A 27966-nucleotide genomic window follows, 5' to 3' on the forward strand; every position below is an offset into this window, starting at 1 on the left:
AACTTGATGAGACTTAGATACTGTCTGAATGTCAACAACACGTGTGATGTTCCCTGAGGCAGGTACAGAAGAATGACGTTGGACATAAAAGTTACAAATTTATTTCAAACAACTTCCATAAGGGATACCTGACAAAGATGGATGGGCAATCTGGTCTGAGGCAAAAATGAAAATATTTTTGCACAAGGCCAAAAGATTAAAAGAAAGATTTTATAAAATTACTAATTCAATATGGAAATGGGATAGTACCTTAATACTTATTTATTTTCATCTACTTGAAAGGCAGAGCAACCAAGAGAAAGAAACGAGAGCAAGAGATATTCCATCTTCTGATTCACTCCCTAAATCTCACAAAAGCCTAGTCGGCACCATGCTGAAGCCAGGAACCTAGAACTCCATCTGGGTCTTCCAAGAGAGTGGTAAGGCCCCAAGCACATAATGCCACACCTGCTGACCCACACAATGCATTAGAAGCAGCAAACTGGATTGGAAGCTGAGTCGCTGGGACAGCTGTCTCAAGCATGGCTTAACCCATGGGAGCACCATACCCAAGTCAGTCATCCTGACCCACTCACAAAGACTTGGGAGAGAGCCTGAGCCTCAGCATCTGTCAGACTCACCAGCACATGGCCAGTGCCCAGCACCCAGAGAGAACCCAGGCAGATGTGGAGAGGTTAAGTACAACATGGCATTACTAGGGTGTGTTGTCACATAAAAATAGCTTTCATTTTTCCCTTTAAATTCCATATTCCACAAAGGGTCTAAGGTTTTCACACATATTCTAACACAGCTTCTATTTTAAAATTTACATACATAACCGACTTCCAAAGTTTGTGGAAAACACATTATTCTGAGAAAGCTACGCCTGAGTTTCAAAATCATTTTGTACCTAATCTTTTAATTTCACTTTCCTCAAACACTTCGAAGTACCCTTGCTTGTGTATCTTCTCTATGAAGAATATGTAGAACTATAGCAAAAAGGCAAAAATAAGAAGGCAAACAACCCACTTACTCATAAAAAAAGAGACAGAAACGAAGTCTATGCCCAATTATAGGACAGAAATATGAACAGAGTTCATGTCCGACGAACCAAAGGAACTTTCTGTGATACAGAACTACTACATCAATGAAAGTCTGGGAATCTCAATGTACCCACCTATCGAACTTATCACACATTTTATATCTTGCTGATCTATCACTGAATGTGAATGTTGGCACAACTTTATTTTAAATGGTGCAATTTTTTTTTTACATTCTTCTTGAATGTAAAACTATCCGAAACAGCTATCTTTGTTACAGTGTAATTAACACTAACGTGACCACATTAATCAGAAAAATTATTTAGCCTTAGTAAGTTTCAAATTTCTTTCTTGTGATTTCAAGAATAGTAAATAAAAGGAACCACTGTAACATTCTTTAATAAAATTAGTTCAATGTTTCTTGCTTCTATGCTTCAGGCTTTCATGTGGATGTTAACATAGAATGAAATTCATTGCCAAGATGCCTTCTACCTGTCAAGCAATCTAGAAGAAGACATCACGCTAAAGGCACAAAAACGCAGCGTGCAACCACACACTGCAGCCCTTTAAAAATAATTCCATCAAAGAACTGTCTTGAGTACACAGGAATATGTGGCACATTAAAACTCCACCTTGGAGTGGATGCCTGAGACAGAGGTAACCACACCCCCTGGGGTGCTCCAGGCTCAATGGGGGGGGTGGGGCCTGTGCTGGTGGAAAACCCAAACTGAGCTCCAGTTTCTGCGTTTAGCCAGGCCCAGCTCAAATCTGCTGCAAACATTTGGGAAATAAACCAGTGAGTGAGAAATGCACCCATCTATACATCTCTTTCTCTCCCCAGCTCCTTTCTCCTATCTCCCTCATCTCCGCTTCCATCTCTGCGTCCCAAAGAAATAAAATGATTTCCAAGAATTTTTTTAAGCTCCACTCTGAAGACTAAATTTAAACTTCTTAAAATGAAGGACCGATAGTCTTCTAAACCTAAGTTTACAGAATGAATTGAAATGTTAGGCTGTTTCTATCTACTTCTTAGCACTTAAGATAGAATTTACATGTAGTTTCTCAATGATTACCCTTCTAACTAATATTCCGTAATTCCTGTACCATAATTCACTGTAAAAAAGTTTGTTGATAGGGAAAGATCAGCACATCATTTGCTTCTAATAAGGACTACTGAGCATTCTAATAAAAAAAATCTTTCAGTCAACTCAAAAACAAGATACATTTAAACCAAGCCAAGAATCAAAGGATGACTTTTCAAAATATTTTAAATACATTTAATCTGAATGCTATCTTATATTCTAATTTAAAGAACTGATAACTCAAAATAGCCCTCAAGAAATTTCATGCAAGATAAAGACAAAAAAGTGTGGGCCCTGAACAGTAGCCTAGTGGCTAAAGTCCTCGCCTTGCATGCATCCATATGTATCCCACATAGGCACCGGTTCTAATCCCGGCAGCTCCACTTCCCATCCAGCTCCCTGCTTGTGGCCTGAGAAAGCAGTCGAGGACAGCCCAAAACCTTGGGACCCTGCACCCATGTGGGAGACCTGGGGGGAGGTTCCTGGCTCCTGGCTTTCATTGGTTTAGCTCTGGCCACTGCAACCACTTGGGGAGTGAAATTGCAGACTGTCCTCTCTGTATATCTGCCTTTCCAATAAAAATAAATAAATCATTTAAAAAAAAAATTAAAAAAGCACACTAGTCAAGCAATGAAACTCATTCTTAGCATTCCAAATTAAAGTCAAGATTTTAACTGTTTAAATTTCCATGTTCATATTTTATTTAAAATTTAAATTTAGGGCCCGGCGCGGTGGCGCAAGTGGTTAAGTCCTCGCCTTGCACACCCCGGGATCCCATATGGGCTCCGGTTCTATCCCGGCAGCCCCGCTTCCCTTCCAGCTCCCTGCCTGTGGCCTGGGAAAGCAGTCAAGGCCCAAAGCTTTGGGAACCTGCACCCGCGTGGGAGACCCGGAAGAGGCTCCTGGCTTCGGACCGGCATAGCATCGACCATTGCGCTCACTTGGGGAGTGAATCATCGGACGGAAGATCTTTCTCTCTGTCTCTCCTCTCTGTATATCCACCTTTCCAATGAAAAAACAATAAAAATAAATCTTTAAAAAAAAAATTTAACTCTAAAATTCATTTGGCTCATGGTAAATACATTTTAAAATGAAAAAATACAAAGACTAATCCTACCATTAGAGTTAGTCACTATTACTGTCTTAATTTTTATCTGTCCAGATTCTTTTTGAGAGTTACATACACATTTAGCTACAATATTCCACAGGGAACTTAGCAATTATGTGATCTTGTTCTTCTCACTTAAGTTACCCGAGCGTCTTCACATGCCAGAGAGCATCACACTCACACACACACACACACACACACACACACACACACACACACACTCTCTCATTCTTTCTGAATAAATTTATTACAGTGGAATTGTCAAAAGACAACTGCTTTTAAAGTTCTTAAAACTGTCAGGACCAGTGAAGGGGCTGAGTCTGTACCCTTTTTTTCAAGCTATCATGGATGCCGTGAGAAGACTCAAGCTCGGCCCACAGCCCAGGACAATGTATTACATCAGTGGCAGCATTCTTGCCCTGGCTTCCTGAGGCCCTTTCCCCAATGCTGGGAGTAAAGTGGTGGTTGCATAGCAGGATGAGCTCCAGGAGGAATCCTTAGGCCCAGAGGATGGGCACAAATCCACCATAGACCAGCAGGCATGCCTGCCCTTATTTCCAGAAGACACTATCTTTCACTAGGGACATTTGTGACAATCACTTCTGAGTAGAAATTCTAAGACAAAAGGTAGACAGAGATGTGCTCACAAAAACCCAGAAACCAAGGACCCAGGGCAACCCGCTTCCAGCATGCTTCCCTAATTGAATGGACCCTAAACCTGGAGCAGCACTTGGATTTCTGCCGATATTAAGACAGGTTTGGAAATCTCAATTTGGCCTTAACTGTCACTTAACTGAATATTTTTGCATATGGTTATTGTTCATCAATAGGTTAGATCTCATTACCCATGTCCTCCCCCCCTTCTCTGACTATTTCTCCTCTTCTTTTCCACCTGTCTCTTTGTGTTGGTCTGTCCCTCTCCTGCTCCCTTGCTTAGGAAGAGAAAGCCAAAACATCCAGATTGGCAAACCATACTGACACTTCCAGAAGTATCCAGCCGTAACATGTGTTTACTTTCCTTAAATACCTTATAGCAAAAAGTGTGCATCTCTGGGCACCATTTTAAGACTGAAATCTACAAGACCTTCCATCCCCCATTCTAAAACATGCTATGCAAGCAATATGATACCAGAGAAGAATGTGGGAAATACCGTCTAAAAAAGAACAAAAACTGAGGCCAGCACTGTGACACATCAGGCTAATAAACCAATGGATGCAACAGCTGTTTTCCCTTACACTATTTTGCCTGTAATGGCCAAAGCTGAGCTGATCAAAGCCAGAAGCCAGGAGCTTCCTTTGGGTCTCAGATGCGTATGCAAGACCCCAAGGCTTCAGGCCATCCTCTACCACTTTCCCAGGCCTTATGCAGGGAGCTGGAAGGGAAATGGAACAGCCAGGACATTAACCAGCATTCATACGGGATCTCGGCACTTGCAAAATGAGGACTTGGCCATTGAGCCATCATTCAGGCCCTGAGCCTTGCTTCTGATCCAGCTCCCTGCTAATGCACCTGCAAAACCAGCAAAGGATGGCCCGACTCCTTGGCCCATGCGCCTACTCAAGAGACTCACAAGTTCTAGCAGTCTGGTTTTGTACCAACCGGGCTGCAGCAACTGGCAGCTATCTAGGGAGTAAACCAGAGGACAGAAGTGCATTCTCTCTCTCCTTCTCCTCTGTAAATCTGCGTTTCAAATATAAATAAATAAATTTTAATTAAAAAACTAAAATTATAGGGGCAAAAAATTCAAAATTAATTTTCCAACTTTAAAATATAACAAAGTAATTAAGAAGAGCAAGTTAATTAATAGGCACCAAATCTGTCACTTTTCCTTTAAACTATTCGGCATCTTGAATGGCTTCCAGGTAACCTTATCCACGCTTCTCCCTCCCTTAGCGCCTTCTCGTATTTGCCTGATATTTGCCTCAACTACATTTTCTAAGGTTTGGACAAGGCTGAGACTGGCACTGCATCAAGACAATCTCACCTCACCTGAGCATTTGCCGGAGTTTCTGGAATCTAATTTAGCCTTATCCTAGTCCATTAAACTAAACACATTCTTCTACAATGAGAGAATCTTCATGGATAACTGTGTGTACTACTATAGCTTTTCTTTAAATCTCTAATAGTTATCAAAAACAGAGAAAGGGAGCACAAAACAAATGTAGCTCACTGGTGGAAAAGGAGGAATACGCTCAGGAAACATTATTGCATTGCACCCAACACATATGCTCACACAATCATCACATTGAGGAAATATTTTATGGGCTGAATTCCTGAAGACATGGCTGTAACATCTAAAGGATATGGTCTAAGCACTAAATACCAGCTTTTCTCATCTCCTGGGGGAAAAAGAGAAGGAAAGGTATTAGGAAAAATTGAGAGAAAATGCTAATAAGGAACTATAAGCCTGATGCTTCGATACGTGGCCATGAGAGTCATTTCTATGTTGGGAACAATGAGGTGCCCACTGCTTCACCCCAACTCTTAGTCCCAATGGCATTCCACCTTTGCAGACCACAAAGAAACTTGCCCTCTTGCACACAGCCTTGGCAACTGCACAGCCCTCCCCTGCAAGGTCCTTGCGGGGAGTTCCTCACACTGAGCCTGAGCCCCACGGACAGTGTCGCCATTGCCATCATTGTCACAAGAACTGGTTTGTCTTCCTTCTCCCCCATATTAGACTACATGTTCCTTGAGGACAGAAATCAAGCTTCAATATGCATGCTTCATCAACACCTAAAGCAGCACAAGTATTTCTTGAATAATGATAATGATCCAAATTAACTAATGCTAACCAATTTAAACCAATTATAGCTCTGCTGTCAAAACACAAAGGTATCCATCATACGTCTTAAAGATTACCACCCACACCCCCACACAATAGTTAAAGGTCTCTAGAGGGAACCAGCTTTCTGAACTCATGGCACATCACAACTCATTCCTAGACTCTAGAAAGCTCCAGGTTTTACTACACTGACAATTCAGAGACACATCAGCATTCCCCTAATTCTAAAAAGGAAGACCACAAAAAAAAAAAACAGTGAATGTTTGGACTCTTATTTTTAAAAGATAAACAGATACCTCTTCCGTTTCAGGAGCAACCTGGGAACCAGTAATCTCATCTAAGTCAGCTTCAGCAACAAAGTCTTCCTGCTCTGGCAGCCCTTGTTGCCCACCATAAGCCTGCAAGTATTCTTCATCCTAACAGCCATTAAAGAGAAAGCAAATTTTTCTCATACAGCTTTTGGGTGGTTTGTTTTTTTAATTTTCCCAAAAAGGTATGTTTCATCTTTATCACTCATGCTTAATTATTTTAGTAAATTTCTCTATGATAATTACATAAGTAAGCACAAAGCATTAAGCACATATAAAGAACGTAATCTCTTCCATGCATGAATGCGAACAAAGCACACCATGCGAACTGCTCACCTGCGTTCTGCTCCCTGTCTCACAGGACTCCTTCAAACGATGCTAAGGAAAAGCAAGCTTAGAAGAAGCACGCGTGCAAGCTCTCATGGAGGAGCTCGGCAGTAGAGAGGGGTCTAAATCACACCCACATCTTGACGATTAAAGAAAGGCAACCTGAGTGTGGGCAAGTCAACACAGGAGTGTTTTGAAAACCACATCTGACTTTTGGTTTCCCCATGTGATCCTTGCCCTGAATGAAAAGACCATTCCAGGGTTTGCTTTAAATGACAAAGGGCATATGAGAGCAGGTACGTCCTTTGGGCATAAGAAAGACAGCAGGCAAGCTGACTGAAGATTGCAACACCAACTAAAGTGTCAGAGCTTCAACTGGGACCACTAACAAGTATGGAGAAGAGCTGATCCTACTTGACCAAGGTGAGCTGCCCAGGATCCCTGGCCAACTGCTACAAATAAACAGTAAAATGATAACGAGGCAAACTACTTAATAACCCTAACCACCTACAATATGGTACATTCAGTGTCACCTTAAATCCCAAAAAAAGCCATCTCTTTGGAATTGACAAATGACCTCAGTTCCCATAACTAGCTCTGAAGACAACTGGAAACAGTGTGTTTTAACTTTCCACAACAAACTGTAACCATCCTACCAAAGGAACAACTCACGATCCATCATTCACCCAGAGCAGAACACACAGACTTCAACCAAGGCCAGCGGATACGCACCAAAATGTTCAGTCAATACACAGTCCCTCCACTGGATTCTCAACGCGAAACAAGAATTCACTACCCCTTACATAAGCATCAATCGGAAATTGCTTTTGCAAAATGTTTTATGAAATCTCAATCTATATTCATTTCACAGGCCCCAATAAACTGAATGCTCAGGAAAACATGTCATTAATGATTTCCTCACATGCTCTTGATTAACAAGCAACATACATTCCATATACATACAAGAGCACAAGTTTTAAATACTTTGACAGTTCAACCTCAAAAATAGCAAAAGCAGAATTCACAAAATTAAGGACCTTACTGACTGCAAAATACTAAGCAAGAACACCAAGCTTGTGCCACCAGCTCTTTCAACACTTTTAGACCTCCTTTCTTCACTGGTTAACAGTGTCTCATTCAATTACAAAACAGCAGCCTTAGAATTCTGCTCCCAATTGAGCACTAACCACTTAGCTGGCAGTAAGAACATGTTACTTTCTGCCCTGCTCTTCAGAGTTCCAGTCTGTATTTAGTCTGTTATGAATAATTCCTAACGAGACAAGGGGAAAACCACTTACTAAACTAAAATACGATTGGGGTACACAGGGACATATTCTATTCATGGGTTCATCAGAGTTACAATGAAAAAATTAACTGCACCAGCGACAGCCTGTAGATGGTAACAGAGGCTCCCACTGCTAAGCAAAGGAATGGTGCTCGAGTAGAATTCTATGGAACTCCTCTCCCTCGGTGGTTATTTCAGATGGCACCATGGTGATGGTGATAAGTACAACAACCCCAGCATGACTGCGGCTTTAACACACAGGAAGGTAACCCGACACTCCTTCCAGGAAGACACTGAACTGGTTCATTCTTCTCACCTTCAAAGTTGACAACCCTAAACTCTTTTGAAGTTTTTAAGGAAAAGTGTTCAGGAAAATAAAACTCAGTTCTAATGTGGAAGAAGACTATCATTATTACTAAGCTCTAACATTTTCTTTAAACACATCGATCTGAGACCATAAAATACTGGGTAATCATGCTAGATTATTCCAACACAGAGGGACTGAGGCATTCCTCACGCTAGGAATTCTCTTTACACAAATTCTGCAAAATGCAAGAATGCCAAAGTGGAGACGCCACCTATGTGGCCTGTGCCTATTTCTCTATCGCGCACTTCCCACATGGGACTGACCCACTAAATCCTTAGCTCATGGGTAACCTGTATGTCTTCACTAGAAGGTTGAGCATTATTTGTGTCCCCTATGCTTAGGCACTGGTTAAGTATTTGTTGAACTGCAGAATTTATAAGGGAAATGGACCCCAGAAAAGATTAGTCAATTTTATTTTACTAATAAGTAGTGGAACAGGTCATGTAGCTAGAGAATAGGCAGATATCTGACAGACTGTAGTTTTTGAACCTTTACAGCGTCTTCCTTTAGGAAAGCACACAGACACGCCAGGAAACCAGAAGACGCCTGTCCACCCTAGTGAGGATCTTGTTTCCACAGTAAATAGTTACAGCATTACTGGAATAACAACTCCCCAGGACGCCTTTTACATGATCCTATTTGTCAAAACTAAAAACATTTTTTCATGACTAAACCTAACAGTCACCAAAAGAATCGAAACCTTGAAACTACCGACAACTAAACACAGTCAGGATTGGAACTATTAGAACTATTCCAAGGTTCTACACAAAAACTCCTTCTCAAAATGGTTAATCAAAATAGCAATGCAGCAGCTTTTGAGCTTGATTTTCAAATTATGGCATACTTTGGGAGAAAATACAAACAGATCAAAATTGAACTATTCCTAAAAGGCAATCTTGAAGGTCAATCCTGCAAAATTCCATCCCCGTCTCACAGCCCCATTTACAAACTCCTGTAAGACAATACTGCACCCACAGATCACATCTGTCCCTCATGAATTTCACTGTTTATTTTAAAAACACCTCTCTCTCATGGAGAATCACTGAGACAGAGAGCAATCCTACACTACGCTCTTATTCCATGACGATTCAACTTAAGGGAAAAAAAAAAGAAACTACCCTTAAAAGCTGTCTTTGTGAAATAAAGATCGGTGCAATCTTTGCCTTCTGATTATAGATAACAAATTATGTGTGACATTTCCTAAACTAACCTCCAATCTCTTTATTCAGGTTTTGACAGTTCTCAGTTACAGAAAAAGATGAATGAATAGGACATCAATCACCATGGAATATTAGCTCCTTAAAGATGTCTTTAGCAGGTCAATAATCTTTTCACCTTAGAAGGACTTTATCAGATCTTGTCTAAAGCCTGGATAAAAGCTCTGCATTAAGTACTTCTAACAATGCATGGTATATCTCCAACACACAAAGCCGTTTTCTTCCTTAGGGTGCAATTCTCAAGGTCAGGATTTTTTGCAGCCTTCCAGCGTGACAAAGGAGCATTACCTCTGGCCAAACAAGCTGTCAACACAAACTTTGTCATAGCTCAGATAAAGAAACTGGCAGACAGTGATAATAAGGTCTAATTTCCCTCCGTCCCAAGGGAGGGAAACAGATCTCAGATCAGTCTAGAAGCAATGCACCAGAAGCCTAGCTAGCCTGGGTCAGACAAAGCGGAAGGACTCACGGTAAACTCATCTAAAGGCTCGTTGATCTCGATGTCCAGCACCTCGTCATTGTAAAGCTGCTCCTCCTCCGGCTCCTCCACATATTCTATTTGGTCTTCGGCCAACTCGGCCTCCTGGCCTTCGTACTGGCCTTCTTCCGGGTACTCTTGCGAATATAACTCCGTTCTATCAGATTTGTGGTAAATTAATTCATCTTCGCCTTGCTCATACTCCGATTCCTGCTCTCCAGACTGGTCATTAGTGTTGTCAAAGGATGTAACCATGCCAGATGTGGCATTCAGGCTAATTTTGACACCCTGGGAGCTAGAAAGCAAAGAAATGCAAGCAAAGGAATAAAAAGAGAACAGGGCTCAAAAGTAAATCACCATGCAAGCTTTACTGAAAAATGTACATTTATTCCATCAGTGAGAGAAACAGAGCTCAATCAGTACACTGTGCCGAGTCCCTGCTGTAAGCTCTCACGCACACTGCAGGACTTCCTGTGCCACACCCAGAATGCACACAGCAGGGCTCGGTGTGCTGACCTCTCAGCACGGGCCCATAGTTAACCACAAGAATCCAATCAACCAGATGAGGAGGAAGTTGGGACCGACCAGAGTCTGAGACTGAACTCAAATATACTTGAACTTTTAGATTAAAATGACAGGACTTACTATTAAGATTTGTAGACAGCACTTTAAAAACAATTCACTAAAAAAAAAAAAAAATTCTATTTATTTGGAAGAGTCACAGAGACAGAAGGAAAGACAAAGAGGTTTTTCATTTGCTGATCGACTCCCCAAATAGCCTCAACAGCCAGGGTGGGGCCAGGCTCAAGGCAGAAGTCTCTTCCGGATGTCCGACCCAGGTCCAGGGGCTCAAGCACTTGGGCCACCTTGCACTGCTTCCCAGGACATTAGCAGGGAGATGGACTGAAAATGGAGCAGCTAGGACTCAAACTGGCACCCATACAGGATGTTAGCATTATAGGTGACAGCTTAACGCACTATGCCACAATGTGGACCTCTGATCTTCTTTTTATAAAACTATGAAGCAAAGTGCAAACTCTAAAAAAAAAAAATCAAAACAGAAAAAGACCACATGAAATACAGCTCAATAGTCAATAAAATAAAATTTATAACAGTGATAAATATCTTTTAAAAATCATTACTGGGCCTGGCAAAATAGCGTAGCGGCTAAAGTCCTCACCTTGCGTGCTGGAATTCGACATGGGCACCGGTTTCAGTTGCGGCAGCCCTGCTTCCCATCCAGCTCCCTGCTTGTGGCCTGGGAAAGCAGTCAAGGCCAGCCCAAAGCCTAGGGACCCTGTTCCGATGTGGGAGACCTGGAAGAGGCTCAGGGCTTCTGGCTTCAGATTAGCACAGCTCTGGCCGTTGCAACCACTTGAGGAGTGTATCAGAGGGCAGAAGATATTCCTCTCTGTCTCTCCTCCTCTGCGTATATCTAACATTCCAAAGGGAAAAAATAAATATCTTAAAAAAATTCATTCTTAACTTCTGAGTAACAGAGAGAATAGCATTGTGGCAGAGTGGGTTAAGCTCCCACTTGAGATAAGACTTGAGCATTCTATCATATCAGAATGCCAGCTTAAGACCCAGCTGCTCTGCTTCTGATCCAGCTTCCTGTTAATGCTCCTGCAAAGGCAGCAGAAGATGGCCTTGCCACCTGTGGGGAGAATAGATCAAATTCCAGACTTCGGCTTAGCTTGGCCCCACCCTGACTGCTGCAACCATTCATAGAATAAACCAAAAAATGTAAGACCTCTTCCATCTCTGTCACTGTGCTTTTCAAATAAATTATTAAATCTTAAAAAAAAGGGGGGGGGTGGGTAAAAATTTTTAAAATAAAACAAAAAAACTTTCAAAAAAAAAATCACAGCAGCTAAACACGGAGAACACTTCAAGTACAGGACTGCACGTAAATACGTGTTTATACAGGCTAAGCACCCAATCCAAAGGAACAAGAAACAATACTGCTAGGGAAAAAAACCCTCAGTAAATACTTCCAAAATACAGTGTCAACTCACCGAACTAAAAACATACGCAACTGGTAAGTAACGCAAAGCTACTTTTAGCTGTAAAAATTACTCTACATTAGAAAACGTGTTTCAAATCTATGGCTAGGTAATATATGGCATATATTTGTTAATTACTTATACATATAAAACACCAAAACTTACATTCATGTTTTTCTTACATTTCCTCATAAAACTGAAAGAATTCTACTCTCAAAGTAAACTTAGTCTCCTCTTTTCATAATATAATCACTATGTCAATAGAAAGACCCATTATAATTACCCAAAGTCAGAAGTACAAAGGCACTTTCAAAACAGTAACGCTGGCAAATAGGATGGTATGTAACAACGGTCTAAAACAAAAACAAAGGCAGCAACATCCAGCTCTGCTCAAGAGTTCCTGACGGGGTGGAGGCCAGCACTGCAGCCTAGGGGTTAAGGCATTCCACTAGGGCTCCCATTCCAACCGGGCTTCCTGCCAACAGGCCTGGGAATGCTTGGGAAGCTGCACTCACACAGGAAGTCCCTGGGTCTCCCAGCAGGAAGCCCATCCAGCAGCAGATGAAAGCCTGCACTCACTAGCTGTGAGAGCTCTCTTTCAAATAAGTCTTTAGAAAGAGGGCGAGGCTGCTGGCCTCCATCCAAATAGCTTTAATTTTTTAAAAGACCAGTAACAACTAAATGGAACTCAAAGACTGTTAAACGTAAGACTTACACTAACCCATAAACAGTATATAGCTACAGAAAACATTTGGCTTTCACATTGAAATTTTAATAATAATTCCACTTAGAATACAGCTACATGTGAAAGATAAATAGCACATTATTCAATTTCATTTAAAAACCACAAATAATTCTTATTAATTTAAATAACAAACGTTTTAATGAGTTAATAGTACCTGAAATTTTCTTCATCTTCATTGTCGCTCTGTAAAAGATCATCATTTAGCTCTTCATCTGACAGATCCGACTGATTCTAATTAAAACAAGAAATGTAATTAATATGTGCCACTTCTATAACAAGACTTGTTACCACAGTACAAAGTTATATGAACTGGAATATTTGTACCACGATGAACACACTTTCCACCCAGAAGATGGTCCTAGGTTGATTTCGCCAGTGGGCAGTCCGGATATTCCACATACAACACACCAGCTGTTTTCTCCAGACTAAGGTGTGGATGCCAACACCAAAGACAGAAGCAGCAAATGCAGTTACTGAATTTATTCAAATTAAGCACAAAAGGAAGTGTAGAAGCTCACTGGTGGGATCCTACAAGTAATTTTTTCCTTATCAGGCACAAAAAAAAGAATGGTTTGCTTAAGATGTAACTATAAGCCTGACACTGAAAATATACTTTAAAAATAAGCAAGCTTTAGATAACTGAACCACCAGACTAGCAATTTTGGTTTTTCCAAAATAAAACACACACAAAAATGTTGATAGTACACTTCCTCATTGTGCCAGACTTTTTAATTTTTTTATTATATTATTATTTATATCATTCCACAGGCCATGGGATTTCTGCTTTCCCCTCCCCAAAATGTCTTGCCGCCTGCCCTCCTCCAATTCCCCCTATATATTATTACAATACAGCCCTTCATAAACAGATGTAAGTCCTACTGAGTAACAGACACAGGAAACAAAAGAAAATAACCACTTCACTGGAGAAGCTGAACAGAAAACTGGGCTAAAACCCCGAGGCCAAAGCCGATTTTCAGCACGTCCCAGTGAGGCTGGGTGAACTGCTCAGCGGAGGCTGGAGGAGCTGGTGATGGGTGTACAGGAAAGTAGGGCACACAGACCCAGGAGAGGAAGACAAGGTGGCCAAGGATGCTACTGACATCCTTTCTGCCAATGTATTTTAAAGAACAGGCTTTTCCTCCCATGAAAAAAAGTAGGCAGGAAAGAAAAGGAAGGGCTCATGGGCAATCAGAAGTTTAACAGTAGGGAGAAAGGAAAACGCAGTTGGCCTAGCAGGTGGGACACAAGTTAAAACTCACGCCCCATTGCAGTACCTGGCTTCAATGCTTGACTGCAGCTTCTTACTGAGACCCAAGGAGTAACAGATATAGAAATTACCCACCCAGCAGAAACGGACTGCACTTCCAAATCCATTTTCTGATCCCGGGCCAGCCTCAACTACCACAGGTAACTGGAAGGTTACTCAGAGAATTAGGGGGAGCACTGGCTTGCTCTCATTCTTTCTCAAATAAATAAAATTAAAACGGGAGAAAATGTTCCCCAGATATAGCCCACAATGGCATACATAAAAGGACTACCTCATTTACCATAACAACTGCTCACTGCTACTCAGTGCAGAATTGAAACACACACACACACACACACAAGAAATATGTCAAATTCTTTCTCAATCTTACCCAGCATTTTAAAATTGTAACTTGGTCTCATTAGCACCTAAATTTGAAGTCCTGTATCTCAACCATATATTTAAAACTCAACGCTAGGGGTTGGCATCGTGACCCCAGCAGGTTAAACTGCCTCTTGAGAGCTGCACCCATGTGAACACACATTTGGGTGCTGACTGGAGTCTTGGCTGCTGCACTTCCGATCCAGTGCCCTGCAGCAGATGGCACCATTACCTGGGCCTTTACTATTCCCATGCAGAGCCTGAAGCTCCCGAATTCAGCCTGGTACAGCTCTCACTGTTGCAACCCCTAAGGAGTGAACCAGCACACAACTTACAGACAGATGCACATGAAAGGTAACTGCTGTGAAAGTTTTACTTGATCCAAAAGGGTTTTGAAAAGTCTACAGGTTTGGGACCAGTATGATGGTGCAGAGCAGGCTAAGCCTCAGCCTGCAGTGCCAGCTTCCCAAAGGCACAGGATTCTCAGCTGGTCCACTTATAATCCAGCTCCCAGCTAATGCATCTGGGAAAGCTGCAAAGAATGGCCCAAGTCCTTGAGAGTCTGGGCCCACAATGGGAGACCTGCAAGATGTTCCTGGCTCTTAGCTTCAGATCACTTTAACTCTGGCGTTCATGGCCTTTTGGGTACTGAACCAGCAAATGGAAAACCTCTCTCTCTCTCCTTCTCCCTGTTTAACTCTTACAAATTAAAAACTAAATATATATTCAGGTCTTAAGACTTTTTTGAATGCCTGCTATAATGAATTACTGATTCACTATGCAATATGTGAAACTCTAAATATCCCCTTCCTCTGGGCAATGAGTAATTCGAACCCAGAATGCCTGCTAGAAGGCAATGCACGAGGCAGGAACTAAAGGATGTGCTTCAAGGGATTTACTGCTTGAATTACAATCAGCTCTTTGTGCAATTAAAATAAACCAACTTACAAAAATGTAACCTACACTGAGTAGACCCATTCCAGTAGACGCATCCCAGCAGACCCATCCCAGTAGACACATCCCAGTAGACCCATCCCAGCAGACCCATCCCAGCAGACCCATCTCAGCAGACCCATCCCAGGAGGCACATCCCAGTAGACACATCCCAGCAGACCCATCCCAGTAGACACATCCCAGTAGACCCATCCCAGTAGACCCATCCCAGTAGACACATCCCAGCAGACCCATCCCAGCAGACACATCCCAGTAGACACATCCCAGTAGACACATCCCAGTAGACACATCCCAGTAGACACATCCCAGCAGACCCATCCCAGTAGACCCATCCCAGTAGACACATCCCAGTAGACCCATCCCAGTAGACACATCCCAGTAGACACATCCCAGTAGACACATCCCAGTAGACCCATCCCAGTAGACACATCCAGTAGACACATCCCAGTAGACACATCCCAGTAGACACATCCAGTAACAAATTCCAGATGCCTGAGCAACATAGTTTCATATTCTAAATACAATTAAATGATTACTGTTTCATTTCTGAAGGAACTCGAACGCTTACCTTTTTGCCAGAGAGCAAGTCTTCTCCAAGTAAGTCATCCTCCAGTTCACTGGGGAGAGACATACAGCAATGTGTTATTCCTAAAAGTCTGCAGATCGTTGAAATTTGCCAAGGACTCCAGAGTTTGGGCACCCTCATTTTAACTTTGTTATCTATTCTTCTGAAATACTCAGGGAGCATTTCTGGGTCACAAACATATGATGAGGTACCTCACTGGACTTCTATTCTCGGTTTCTAAGTACCAGATCTTAATTTCACTGCACAATCAATGAAAGAAGAAACTAATAAGTAAATCTAAAAACAGGAGATGAAGCAAGAAACTATTAAATACCACTAATTCGGAAGACCCAAAACCTAAGAGACTAGAACGCAGTCATCAATAAGGCAAAAACTAACTCAATCAACTTTATAACTATGCTGAGGACACCAAATTAAATCATTGCGACAAAGGAATGATCGTTATTCAGTGTGGAAGTCACAGTGGTGAACTGCAATTCTTCCCTACCTACTAGGGTTTGGAAATGATTAAAGCACAGGTCCGGGGCAGTGGCCTAGCAGCTAAAGTCCTCGCCTTGAATGCTCCAGGATCCCATATGGGCGCCAGTTCGAATCCCGGCAGCTCCACTGCCATCCAGCTCCCTGCTTGTGGCCTGGGAAAGCAGTCGAGGATGGCCCAAAGCCTTGGGACCCTGCACCCATGTGGGAGACCTGGAAGAAGTTCATGGCTCCTGGCTTCGGATCAGCGAAGTAGCTCTGGCTGTTGTGGTCCCTTTGGGAGTGAATCATCGGACGGAAGATCTTCCTCTCTGTCTCTCCCACTCTCCCCTCTATATCTGACTACAATAAAAATAAAATAAATCTTAAAAAAATTGTAAAAGAAATGATTAAAGTAGAAAACTTTCGCAAATCAGGAAGCTGAATACATTTTTTTGGCACTGGAAGTATTGTTTTTGACTGTTGGAGATGGTTATTATGGAAATATTTTTTTAGTTCTAGGGAATCAATCTTTTACTGTCGACTGTCTTTTTCTTTTTAATTTCTGTATTATATTTTGACCTTTGTGGTACAATTCTGTAGAGCCTGAGATTCTGTCGGCCCTCTCCTCCCCCACCACAGGCAAATGTCTTTAAAAAAGCAACAGAAAGGGGCCCGGAGCGGTGGCGCAAGTGGTTAAGGTCCTCACCTTGCACGCCCGGGATCCCATATGGGCTCCAGTTCTATCCCGGCGGCCCCGCTTCCCATTCAGCTCCCTGCCTGTGGCCTTGGAAAGCAGTTGGGGACAGCCCAGGGCTTTGGGACCCTGCACCCGCGTGGGAGACCCGGAGGAGTCTCCTGGCTTCGGATTGGCATAGCATCGGCCATTGCGCTCACTTAGGGAGTGTATCATCGGACAGAAGATCTTCCTCTCTGTCTCTCCTCTCTGTATATCCGCCTTTCCAATACAAAAAATAATAAAAATAAATCTTTAAAAAAAAAAAGATACAGTTAACAGTTTCTTTGGGAGTTCATCTTTTGCTGGAGGTAGAGATGCATACAGCACTATATCCTCACATCTGGATATAACAGTCTCCACTACACAACTACTACACATCCCCTTAAGTGAAAAGCCACAAAACAAAATTAACAACAGGAAGAAACAAGAAATTAACAGCACCATGAAGTTAAATAACATGCTACCGAATGACTAATGTGTCACTGAAGAAATGCAAATCAAGAACCTTCTTGAAGAAAATGATGCTACTGTATGATCAATAACAACTTAATCATAAACAGTTTTGAAGACATGAAACTTTAAAGAAAAATCATCAAATTCCATGACAGAGTTTCCACTGATCTTTGTTGGTGAGCTATGTCTCCTGTAGGCAATGCATAAACGGTTTTTGTTTTTCAATCCAGTCTACTTATCTATGACATCTGACTGATGAGTTTAAGCCATTGACATTCAGGGTTTATTATGTATGGGTGGTACTTTGGTCCTGTCATTTTAGCAATGGATTATTCATTGATTCAGTCTTCTGTTGTTATTTTACTGGGCCATTCTTCATATTTGCCTTTGGTTTTGGTAGATTATTCATCTTCTCTGTCAAGAGAACATCTTTAAATATCTTTGTAGGGCAGGATTGCAAGCAGCACATTCATTTAACTTTTCTTCACTGTGGAAGAATTTTATTCCATTTTCAAAGAAAAAGGAAAGCTTTGCTGCGTATGTTATCCTGGACGACATTTTTTTTTCTTTTAGAATCTGGAATATGTCGCTCCACTTCCTGTGAACGGTTTCCTGTGTGTTCACCTGGCATTCCTTTACATATCGACTGATTTTTTTTTCATGTGTACATTTGAGGATCTTTTCCTTATGTCTGATTAAAGAGAGCTTGATTATCATGTGTCGTGCTGAAGACTGCTTTTGGTCAACCCTATTGGGAGTTCTGTGTCCCTCCTGGATCTTGTTTCCCAATGCTTTCTCCAGATGAGGAAAAATTTCCCTTACTGCTTCCATAAATACATTGTTAAACCCAGTTTCTCTTCCTGCCCATTCGGGAACTCCCATAACTCTTATATTTGGACTTTTAATAGTGTCTTTCAGTTCTTGAATACTTTTTTTTTCTTTAACCTGACCCACCTCTGCTTCCAACTTTTTGTTTTTTTCCCCCCGGTGGCAGGAAATTTCTTCTAATTTTGAGATTCTTTCTTCTGCCTCCTTCATCCTACTTTGGAGATTCTCCACTGTACTTTTTTTTTTATTAAAGATTTATTTTTATTATTTTTCCATTGGAAAGGCGGATATACAGAGAGGAGAGACAGAGAGGAAGATCTTCTGTCCGATGATCCACTCCCCAAGTGAGCCCAACGGGCCGATACTATGCCAATCAGAAGCCAGGAGACTCTTCCGGGTCTCCCACAGGGTGCCGGTTCCCAAAGCTTTGGGCCGCCCTCGACTGCTTTCCCAGGCCACAGGCAGGGAGCTGGAAGGGAAGCGGGGCTGCCGGGATTAGAACCGGCGCCCATATGGGATCCCGGGCGTGCAAGGCGAGGACCTTTAACCACTTGCACCACCGTGCCGGGCCCCTCCACTGTACTTTTAATGTGTTCTACTGTATTCTTCATTTTTGATGTATCAGCTTTCATTTGATTCATTCCAGTGTGACATATTCCTTAAATTTCTTGAACTCCTGCTTCACATGCTTCTCATTACTGATAAGTAGCTTTATAACAAATGCTTAATATTCTGTGTGCCCCATTTTCTCGATGTCTTCCTCAGTGAACTCTGAGGTTGGCATAGGGTTTTGCTCCTTTGCAGGGAAGTCTTCAGTAACATTCACTGTGCCTTTGTCTCTTCTTTTGCTCTTGGTCATTGGCCTTCTGGTTAGCAGAGTCTTCTCCTTGGGGCAGGTTTCTAAGCTCTGTCACCCACAGGCCTACAGTTCAATTTTACTTATTGCAGTTGGTACACGGCTCTCTGTTTGCAGTCACTTGTACTACTCCCTCCAGCAAGTTCCAGGTCTGGGTTCTTACGTTAAACTTCCACCATGGTCTCTGCAGCCCCAGCTCCTGGCTCACCACTCTAACTCCTGTGACCTTGTGCTGAGGCTGCACTGTTGTCTGTACTTCCTTCTCCCACTCTGGTTCGAGCAGGTCCCAGGATTAGGGAGACACCAGGTGTCCTATATAGCCAGGTTGTTGGTGGTGCTGATCTTGCTGGAATCTGTTGGCTGTTAGGTCTGAGGGTCACATGAACCTATTTTACTCCATATTTTATTCCACAAAGTTGATAGTATTTTCTCCTGGGACCAGTGCAATGCACTGAGCTCAGTGAGTTCTCGCGAGCTCTGTGCATGCACAGCTCACTGTTGTCCCTGCTGTCTCAAAGCCTTTGCCACACTGTACAAAATGGCGCCTGATGTGCCACTACTAGAGTTCTTGATCTGTTGGCTGTCAGGTCTGAGGGATACTCGGACCTGTCTTAGGTGGAACCTGTAGGATGCCATGTTGCTGGAGTTCACTGAGCCAGCAATGAGTTCACTTCCAGCTCAATGCATGCGTAGTCCTCTCCTATAGCTTTTGTCTTCTTGCACAAAATGGCACCCGATTTGGCTCTACACTGTGAAATCCGCCCTGTTCTTTCACTGCCCATCTGGGATCTGCTGTTCTGTCTCAGCTGCTGGTCAAATCAAACACACCAGCAGGGATGGGCAGTTCTTTGTTTGGGTTCACCTCCTGAACTCCCAGTCAATTTCCCTTCCCACCTTGTTGCTGGTGGAGTTCCAGCTGTTAGTGCAGTTTAGAACATCGCTGGCTGAATGCTGCCTGGTTACTGGTCACTGCAACACCACACCTTGTGTCTGCTGCTTTTCCATGTCTGTGTGTCTCCAGGTACCCCTCTCTTGTCATTCTGTCCTCTCCTGTTCTAGAACGTGCCCTCTCAGCTTTACACTGGCTAATGCTTCTTCATCTGGTGATAAAATAATGTGCTCTAGGTACCCCACTGGAAATGATGACACCAGAGGTCAGAGCTCTGGTGCAGCGTCAAAACCAATACCTGTGGCACTGGCATCCCATGTGGGCAGTGGTTCGAGTTCCAACACCTCCACTTCTGAAAGCAGGAAAAGATGGCTCAAGTGCTTACAACCCTGCACCGATGTGGAAGGCTTGAAGAAGCTCCTGGCTTCTGGCTTGGCATGAACCCACCTCCAGCACTGCAGCCATCTAGTCAAGGAGTAATCCAGTGGCTGGAATTTCTCTGTCTCTCTGTAACCATGCCTTTCAGATAAATATATATAAGTATATAAATACATACATATGTATTTATATTTATTGAGATGTGTGTGTATGTGTGTGTGTGTATATATATATATATATAAAGGTAGGTGGGCAGGCCCCAGTAAATGAACTCAATCCGGCTTCAGAGTTCAAATCTAGGGCTAGCACTTTTGCACAGCAGGTTAAGCTGTCGTGTACAGTGCCAGTGTACAGTCACCAGTTCAAGTTCTGGTTGCTCCACTTCCCATCCAGCCCCGTGTTAATACAGGGAAAGCTGCAGATGATGGTTCAAGTTCTAGGCCATCTTGCGAGACCCAGCACTGTGGCCCTGTCGGTTAAGCTGCCTCCTGCAATACAATACCAGCATTCCATAAGGGCATCAGTCACAGTTCTGGCCGTTCCACTGATCCAGCTCCGCACTACCATCATGCGAAAGCAGCAGCAGACGGCCCAAACGTCTGTGCATCTGTGTGGCCATCTGAGGAAGTGAATCAGCAAACGCAAGATCTCTCTTTCTGCCTATCCCTGTCTCTGAGTAACTCTTTCAAATAATCTTTAAAACAAGAAAAAAAAATGCAGGAAAAAGATCAAAAATTGCTACAGTACCTATTTAGAGTTTTTCTAAAGGAATACATGGACTAGGGAAGCAGTGGAGACAGCCAAGGTAGCAAATGCTAAGCCTCCCAGAGGAGCCCCAACGCCAACAAGGAGACAAGCAGGAAGAAAACCGGGCAGAGCTAAGCAGGGACGATTCCAGAGGACTCAGATAACGAGCGGCCATGTTACTTTATTCTGTTCACCATCACAGTCACCTCAACCAGACCAGCTTCAACACTGCCTGACAGACCACTTCCTTCACAACAAAGACTTAGTTCTAAGTTCGACTGAACCTTTTCTTTTTTACTGGAAAGGCAAATTTGCAGAGAAAGAGAGATTTCCACCTGCTCACTCACCCCAATGGCCACAACAGCCAGAGTGCTGGGTGCTCCTGGCCAGGAGCTAGGAGGTTCCACCGGGTCTCCCATGTGGGTACTCAGTCCAAAGGACCTGAACATCCTCTGCTGCCCTTTCAGGCTGCAAGCAGGAAGCTGGATCGGAAGCAGAGCATATCCAGGAGGCAGGCGCTGCAGTCAGAGGATTAGCAGGCTACACCAGAGAACTGGGCTCTCTCCTGAACTTTTTAGTATAATGCATGTGAAAGCTAATTTTATGAGTCAACCTGACAGGGCTAAGGCATGACCAGATTGCTGGCAAAACATTATATCCATGAATGACTATTACAGTGTCCCCCGCAGAGGTTAGCATTTGAATCATTAAACTGAGTGAAAAAAAAAAAATCAGCAGCAGCCTCCTCACCCACCTTGGCAGGTATTCCCCAAAGCAGTAGAAGGTGTGTATATGCTGCCCAGGGTGTCCGAAGGTGTCGCCTGCTGCCCGGGGACAGCCCTGCTCCTGCTCTCGGGCAGTCTCACCCCAGCGCTTACGCACAGGTTCCCCCAGCTGCCATCATGGCCCCTCTCAGCCTCCACATCGTGTGATCCAATGTCTCGTACATTCCATGTGTGTGTGCATGTATGTGCATGCGTGTGTGTGTGTGTGCACGCACGTGTGTATAACCCACTGACTTTCCTCCTCTGGAGAATTCTAACAAATACATTACAATTTACTGAAGAGCAATCAACACTTGGCAAGAATTAGCTGGCTTTTGCTACTGGCTTTTTTTTTTTTTTTAATACTTACTTATTTGAAACACAGAAACGCCACAATGGCTGGGGCTAAGCCATGCCAAATCCAGGAGCCCAGAGCACCACTTGTGTAGCACTTGGGCCATTTTCCTCTGCTCTCTCTGGTGTACCACTAGCAGGGGGCAGGACCACAGCGGAACAAGCAGGACTGCACCCAGCACTCACAGGACATCTCCTCACAGGACAGGCAGAGACCCTAGCCGCTGCAGCACAGTGCCAACCCCGTGCAGCTCTCACCATCGATTACGTTGTGAGACTTTTGGAACACTACTGCTTCCAAACAGGAACCAAAACTGCTGTTCAAAGCAAGACATCACTTTGCAATCTTTATTCAGATTTACCTATATTACTAAACTTCTGACTCAAATTCCAAAGTAAAGTTTTTAACTCTCAAAACAGTATTTTGGGGCCCGGCGCGGTGGCGCAAGTGGTTAAAGGTCCTCGCCTTGCACACCCGGGATCCCATATGTGCGCTGGTTCTAATCCCCGCAACCCCGCTTCCCTTCCAGCTCCCTGCCTGTGGCCTGGGAAAGCAGTCAAGGACGGCCCAAAGCTTTGGGACCCTGCACCCGCGTGGGAGACCCGGAAGAGGCTCCTGGCTTCAGATCGGCATAGTATCGGCCCGTTGCGCTCACTTGGGGAGTGAATCATTGGACGGAAGATCTTCCTCTCTGTCTCTCCTCTCTGTATATCCACCTTTCCAATGAAAAAATAATAAAAATAAATCTTAAAAAAAAAAATTAAAAAAAAAAACAGTATTTTGAATGGTAAGGTTTTCTTTTTAAGATACAGAGAAAAAGATCTTCCAGCCTCTGGTTCACTTCCCAAGTGGCTGCAACGACCAGAGCTCAGCTGATACAAAACAGGAGACAGGAGCTCTTCCAGGTCTCCCACATGGGTGCAGGGTCCCAAGGCTTTGGGCCATCCTTGACTGCTTTCCCAGGCCACAAGCAGGGAGCTGGATGGGAAGTGGAGCTGCCGGGATTAGAACCGGCACCCATATGGGATCCAGGCACATGCAAGGCAAGAACTTCAGCCATGAGGCTACTGCGCTGGGCCCAGTATAAGTTTTTAAAATAATCACTTCTTGGGGCAGAAGTGCTATGGCGCAGCAAGGCAAGCCACACCAGGACACTAGCATCTCCCGAGCAATAGGAGCTCCAGTTTCAGTTGTGGCGCTCCACTTCCAAGCCGGTTCCCTGCTGAGGGAGCTGAGAAAGCAGCAGCAGATGGCCCGCCCGAGGACCTGGGCCGCCACCCAAGTGGGAGACATGCATGCAGTTTCAGGCTGCTGGCTTGAGCATGACCCCGTAGTCCAGGCTGTCACAGCCATTTCGGGGAGTGAACCAGCAGACGCAAAATCTCTTTCCCTTGCCCACTGTGTACCGTCTCTCAAATACAGAAAACAAATCTTAAAAAAAAAAAAAATCATTTCTCAACTCATTTAGATTAATTCCCAGGTTAAGCACCACACCCTTCTCCCAATGCACTTCCCTCTGGCTTGTACCAGAACTCCTCACCAGAGGTAAACACAGTCGACCAAATCAAAACTGTCATCTCAGTGTATTTTTAACATCCTGTGTGTGTGTGTGTGTGTGTATTGCTCTAAGTGTATTTTCAGTTTCAATAGTAACCACGGAAATGAAAACTACACTCAGAATACCATTCAATATAACTGAATGGCAAAAAATGTTCAAGTCCACCGTATAGAAAGCATGAAGGTCAACAGGAATTCTAGCATACAACTACTACAACAATAGTTCTAGGGCTAGCATTGTGACACTACCATTAAGCTACCATTTGAAACTCCAGCATCCAATACAGGTGCTGGTTCAAGTCCCAGCTACTCCACTGCCAATCCAGCTCCTTGCTAACACGTCCGGAAAAGCAGCAGCAAACAGCCACGTCTTTGGGCTCATGCACAAATGCAGATCAGGAAGCAGTCCCACGCCCCGGGCCTCAGTGCGGCCCAGCGCTGAGTGCCGCAGCTCTTGGGGAAAATGAACCAGCGGATGAGATAACGCTTCATCCCTCCCTCTGTATAACTCTGCATTTCAGATAAATAAATCTTTTTAAATGAACAATAAACTCATCTAGAAAAAAAAAAAGAACAAGTTGTGAATATCCATAAAGTCAATGTCATCATCAATGAAAGCACAGAGAGAAAAACACGGGCTGCGATCTGCTGAGAAGCCTCATGCAGTGCAAACGCGGACTAGCCAGGCACGTGGAAGTCCCCTTCAGCAGAGCAGGCACAGGGTCACACAGTAAAAGGCCCAAGACGCCCAACACGGTGTTCTCAACACAGCCAGCTGGGGGCACCCACTGGGCAGCACACGCTCGCTGAGGCCCCGCTGCGCACCCACCTGTCCCAGTCCTCGTCCGCGGCTCTTCTCCTCCAGGAGCGCTCCGCGCCAGGCTTATCAAACTGGTCAAAGTCGTCATCTGCAGGAAAGGGCCCAGAGTGTCAGATTTACTAAATCAAGGCACACACACAAAACGTTCAGAGCACGAAACATTCTAAAATGCAACATTTTAAAATACAATTTTCACCTGCAACTAGCAAGGATACACTGGTCAGTTTTAGTAAAAAAAAAACTATATATATATATTATTTTTAAAGTACAAAGTTAGTTGAAGAAAACCTACTGAACAGTATCAGACATCAAAAAACACTGTTTTTTGCCAGGAAATACTGAGCGGTCCTCAGAATCAGAAGAACAGTAAACTTCCTTCGGGACAAGGGAGAGGAGCTTTCTCTGGTCCTTACATAGTTCCAACTCTGGGTCCCCACCCTCTGCAATGACCATCAGGGTCGCTCCAGACACCCCCTCCAAACACACACACACACACACACATACACACACAAATTGGAATAGATAAGCAGAGAACAACAAGGAAAGATTGGTCAGCATGGACTCACACATACCCTACTAGGTAGGACACAAAGAACAAGTTCTCCTAACCAAGGTATGAGAGATTTCTCCGCACACCCCTCCTAAAACTGCTTTGCACCTCAATTGTGAAAATGTCATTGAAATAGTCACAGGATGTTGTTAAGAACTTACATGTAATTTTAACATATTGTTTACTCAACACTATGTCAATTAATTCCATAATGTTATATAATGTTGCTGATGGGGCTTTTGATTGATCGGGATTTTACTCTTTTGGCCCTACCTTCAGACCAGAGGTCTCCCCAAGAAGCCATTGAACTTATCTGGACAATAAGATGCTGGATTCTATGCTTAGTATATGCTTACAATGAAGGAATGTCAACTGAACTTGAACTGTGGTTAAACAACAAGGTGGAGGAATCCACCATAGGCAGAGGGTGAGGGGAGGAGTGGGGGGAATCCCAGTATAGAACTATGTCTCATAATACAATGTAGTCAATAAAGGAAAAAAAAAAAAAACAGTTTTTTTGAAATCAGACCAAATGTATTCTTTACAAGATAATAGGTCCTGAATACAAGGTTTTACCACATGAAAAAGAAAATCTAATATGTTGGATGACACTTTTATAATGCCTTTTTGTAATATTCACATTTCTCTGTAATAATCAGAAAAGGCAAAATCCTTACATAACAGAAGCATAAATAACTCTAGTAACAAGTATATAATGCAAGCCACACACATAATTTTCATTTTTTAAAACAGTCATTTTTATTAGAAAGGCAGATTTTACACAGAGAGGTCTTCTAACTACTAGCTCACTCCGCAAACGGCCACAACGGCTGGAACTAAACCGTTGTGCAGCCAGGATTTAGGAGCTTTCTGGGTCTCACGGGTGGGCACAGAAGCCCAAGGTCTTAGGCCATCCTCCAATGCCTTCCCAGGCCATAAGCAGGAAGCTATACAGGAAGTGGAACAGCTGGGATTCGAACCGAGGCCCACACTGGATGCTGGCACTGCAGGCAGACAACTAGCTTGTTATGCCCCACACTCGCCCCGTCATTTTAAGTACCCCATTTCTTAAAAGTAAAGAACAGGGCGTGGCACAATGGCTCGATTGGATAACCCTCCACCTCCAACCACGAGGATCCCACGTGGGTGCCAGTTCATGTCCTGGCTGCTCCACTTCCCATACAGCTTACTGCCTGTGGCCTGGGAAGGCAACAGAGGATGGCTCAAGCTCTTGGGACCCTCAGCCACGTGGGAGACTAAGAAGAAGCTCCTGGCTTCTGGCTTCAGGTCAGCTCACCTCCAGCCACTGTGGCCACTTAGAAAGTGAACTGTGGACAGAAGATCTGTCTCTGTCTTTCCTTCTCTCTGTAAATCTGTCTTACCAATAAAAATAAGCAAGCTTTAAAAAAAAATTTTAAAGGTGAAATTTTATTTAATATATCCAAATAAGATGCATATTAATCAATAAAATATGCTAATGGGATATTTTACACTTTCTCCCAACTTTACATGCCTTATTCTGCACACAGCCCATTTTTACTGGCTGAGTTGTATTTCAGACGCTTTGTGTTTTATGTGTATGAACTGGTTACTGAAGCTGACAGTGTAGAAACAGCAGTTGAGAGCACAACCGTTAGGGTAATGGGACAGCACAGCATGTAAAGCCGTTGCCTCCAACACCGGCATCCCACCCAGACACCAGTGAGTCCCCACCATCCCACTTCCCATCCTGCTCCCTGCCAACGCCTCTGGGAAAGCATCAGAGAACGGTCCGAGTGTTTCAGTCCCTGAGCCTGTGAATGCCTACATCAAGAACTGAGGAGGAACAGCTCAGCATTACTTTATATATGGAAGTTAAAAGAACAGAACAAAATAAGCCAGAAACTAACAGAAAAAGTAAAAAAGAAAATGTAACGAGTTAAATGAGACAGACTAGAAAACTTTCAAGCTAATCATTCTATATGACACCACTATAAAACTAAACAAAGATATTACACAGAGAAAAAAACCACATTGCTATTTTTCATGACCATATTGGCCAGCACTGTGACATAACATAGTAAACCTCCAACTAAGGCACCAGTATCCCATATGGATGCTGGTTCGAGCCTCTGTAGCTCCACTTCTGATCCAGTGCTCTAGTAACAGCTTGGGAAGGCAGCAAAGGGCCCAAATCCTTTGGGGAGTGAACCAGTGGATAGAAGATCAAGCTCTCCACCTCTCGCGCGCTCTCTCTCTCTCTCTCTCTCTCTCTCTGTATGTAGGACAACTGACTGGTATCATTTGCATGAGAACAACTGAGTGGGTATCATTTGAATGGGAACAACGGATTGGATATACAAAACAAAGAGAAACTTTCAGACAAGGGTGTGGAAACAATTGATGGGTTCCGCAGACAGGCTTACAGGAACTCCGTAAACTCCTCAGGACCTCTCCCCTTATCCTATGTGCCCCTCAGTCTGTAAAAGCCTGATGCCACTAATACAGTTTGGCAACTGACCATCAGTAAGCCACGCGTGGGATTATCACCAAGTCCACTGCTGCAGGACAGCGAACATCTATAATTCTGCCTTTCAATTAAAAATAATACTTCAAAAGGATTTATATCATGATCCCATGGGGCTTATTTCAAGACTACAGAGCTAATTCTCAAAACTCAATGTTGAAGAAAATAACAGA

The 27966-nt window shown here is 43.4% G+C and overlaps 1 protein-coding gene across 1 annotated transcript in view; it reads right to left on the reverse strand.

Annotated features, from left to right (window-relative positions):
• RBM33 (RNA binding motif protein 33) overlaps positions 1 to 27966 on the reverse strand; it is a 120322-nt gene that overhangs the window by 79922 nt on the left and 12434 nt on the right. Inside the window, exons 2-5 of the mRNA XM_040984376.1 lie at positions 24747 to 24825; positions 15878 to 15926; positions 12883 to 12959; positions 9969 to 10272 (exon numbers count right to left, since the gene is read on the reverse strand). Coding sequence (XP_040840310.1) covers positions 9969 to 10272; positions 12883 to 12959; positions 15878 to 15926; positions 24747 to 24825 — 509 coding nt within the window. The remainder of the gene's footprint in view (positions 1 to 9968; positions 10273 to 12882; positions 12960 to 15877; positions 15927 to 24746; positions 24826 to 27966) is intronic.

The sequence above is a fragment of the Ochotona curzoniae genome, unplaced genomic scaffold (genome assembly GCF_017591425.1).
Source record: "Ochotona curzoniae isolate NIBS_2020 unplaced genomic scaffold, NIBS_Ocur_1.0 contig_4105, whole genome shotgun sequence".
NCBI classification, from domain to species: Eukaryota; Metazoa; Chordata; class Mammalia; order Lagomorpha; family Ochotonidae; genus Ochotona; species Ochotona curzoniae.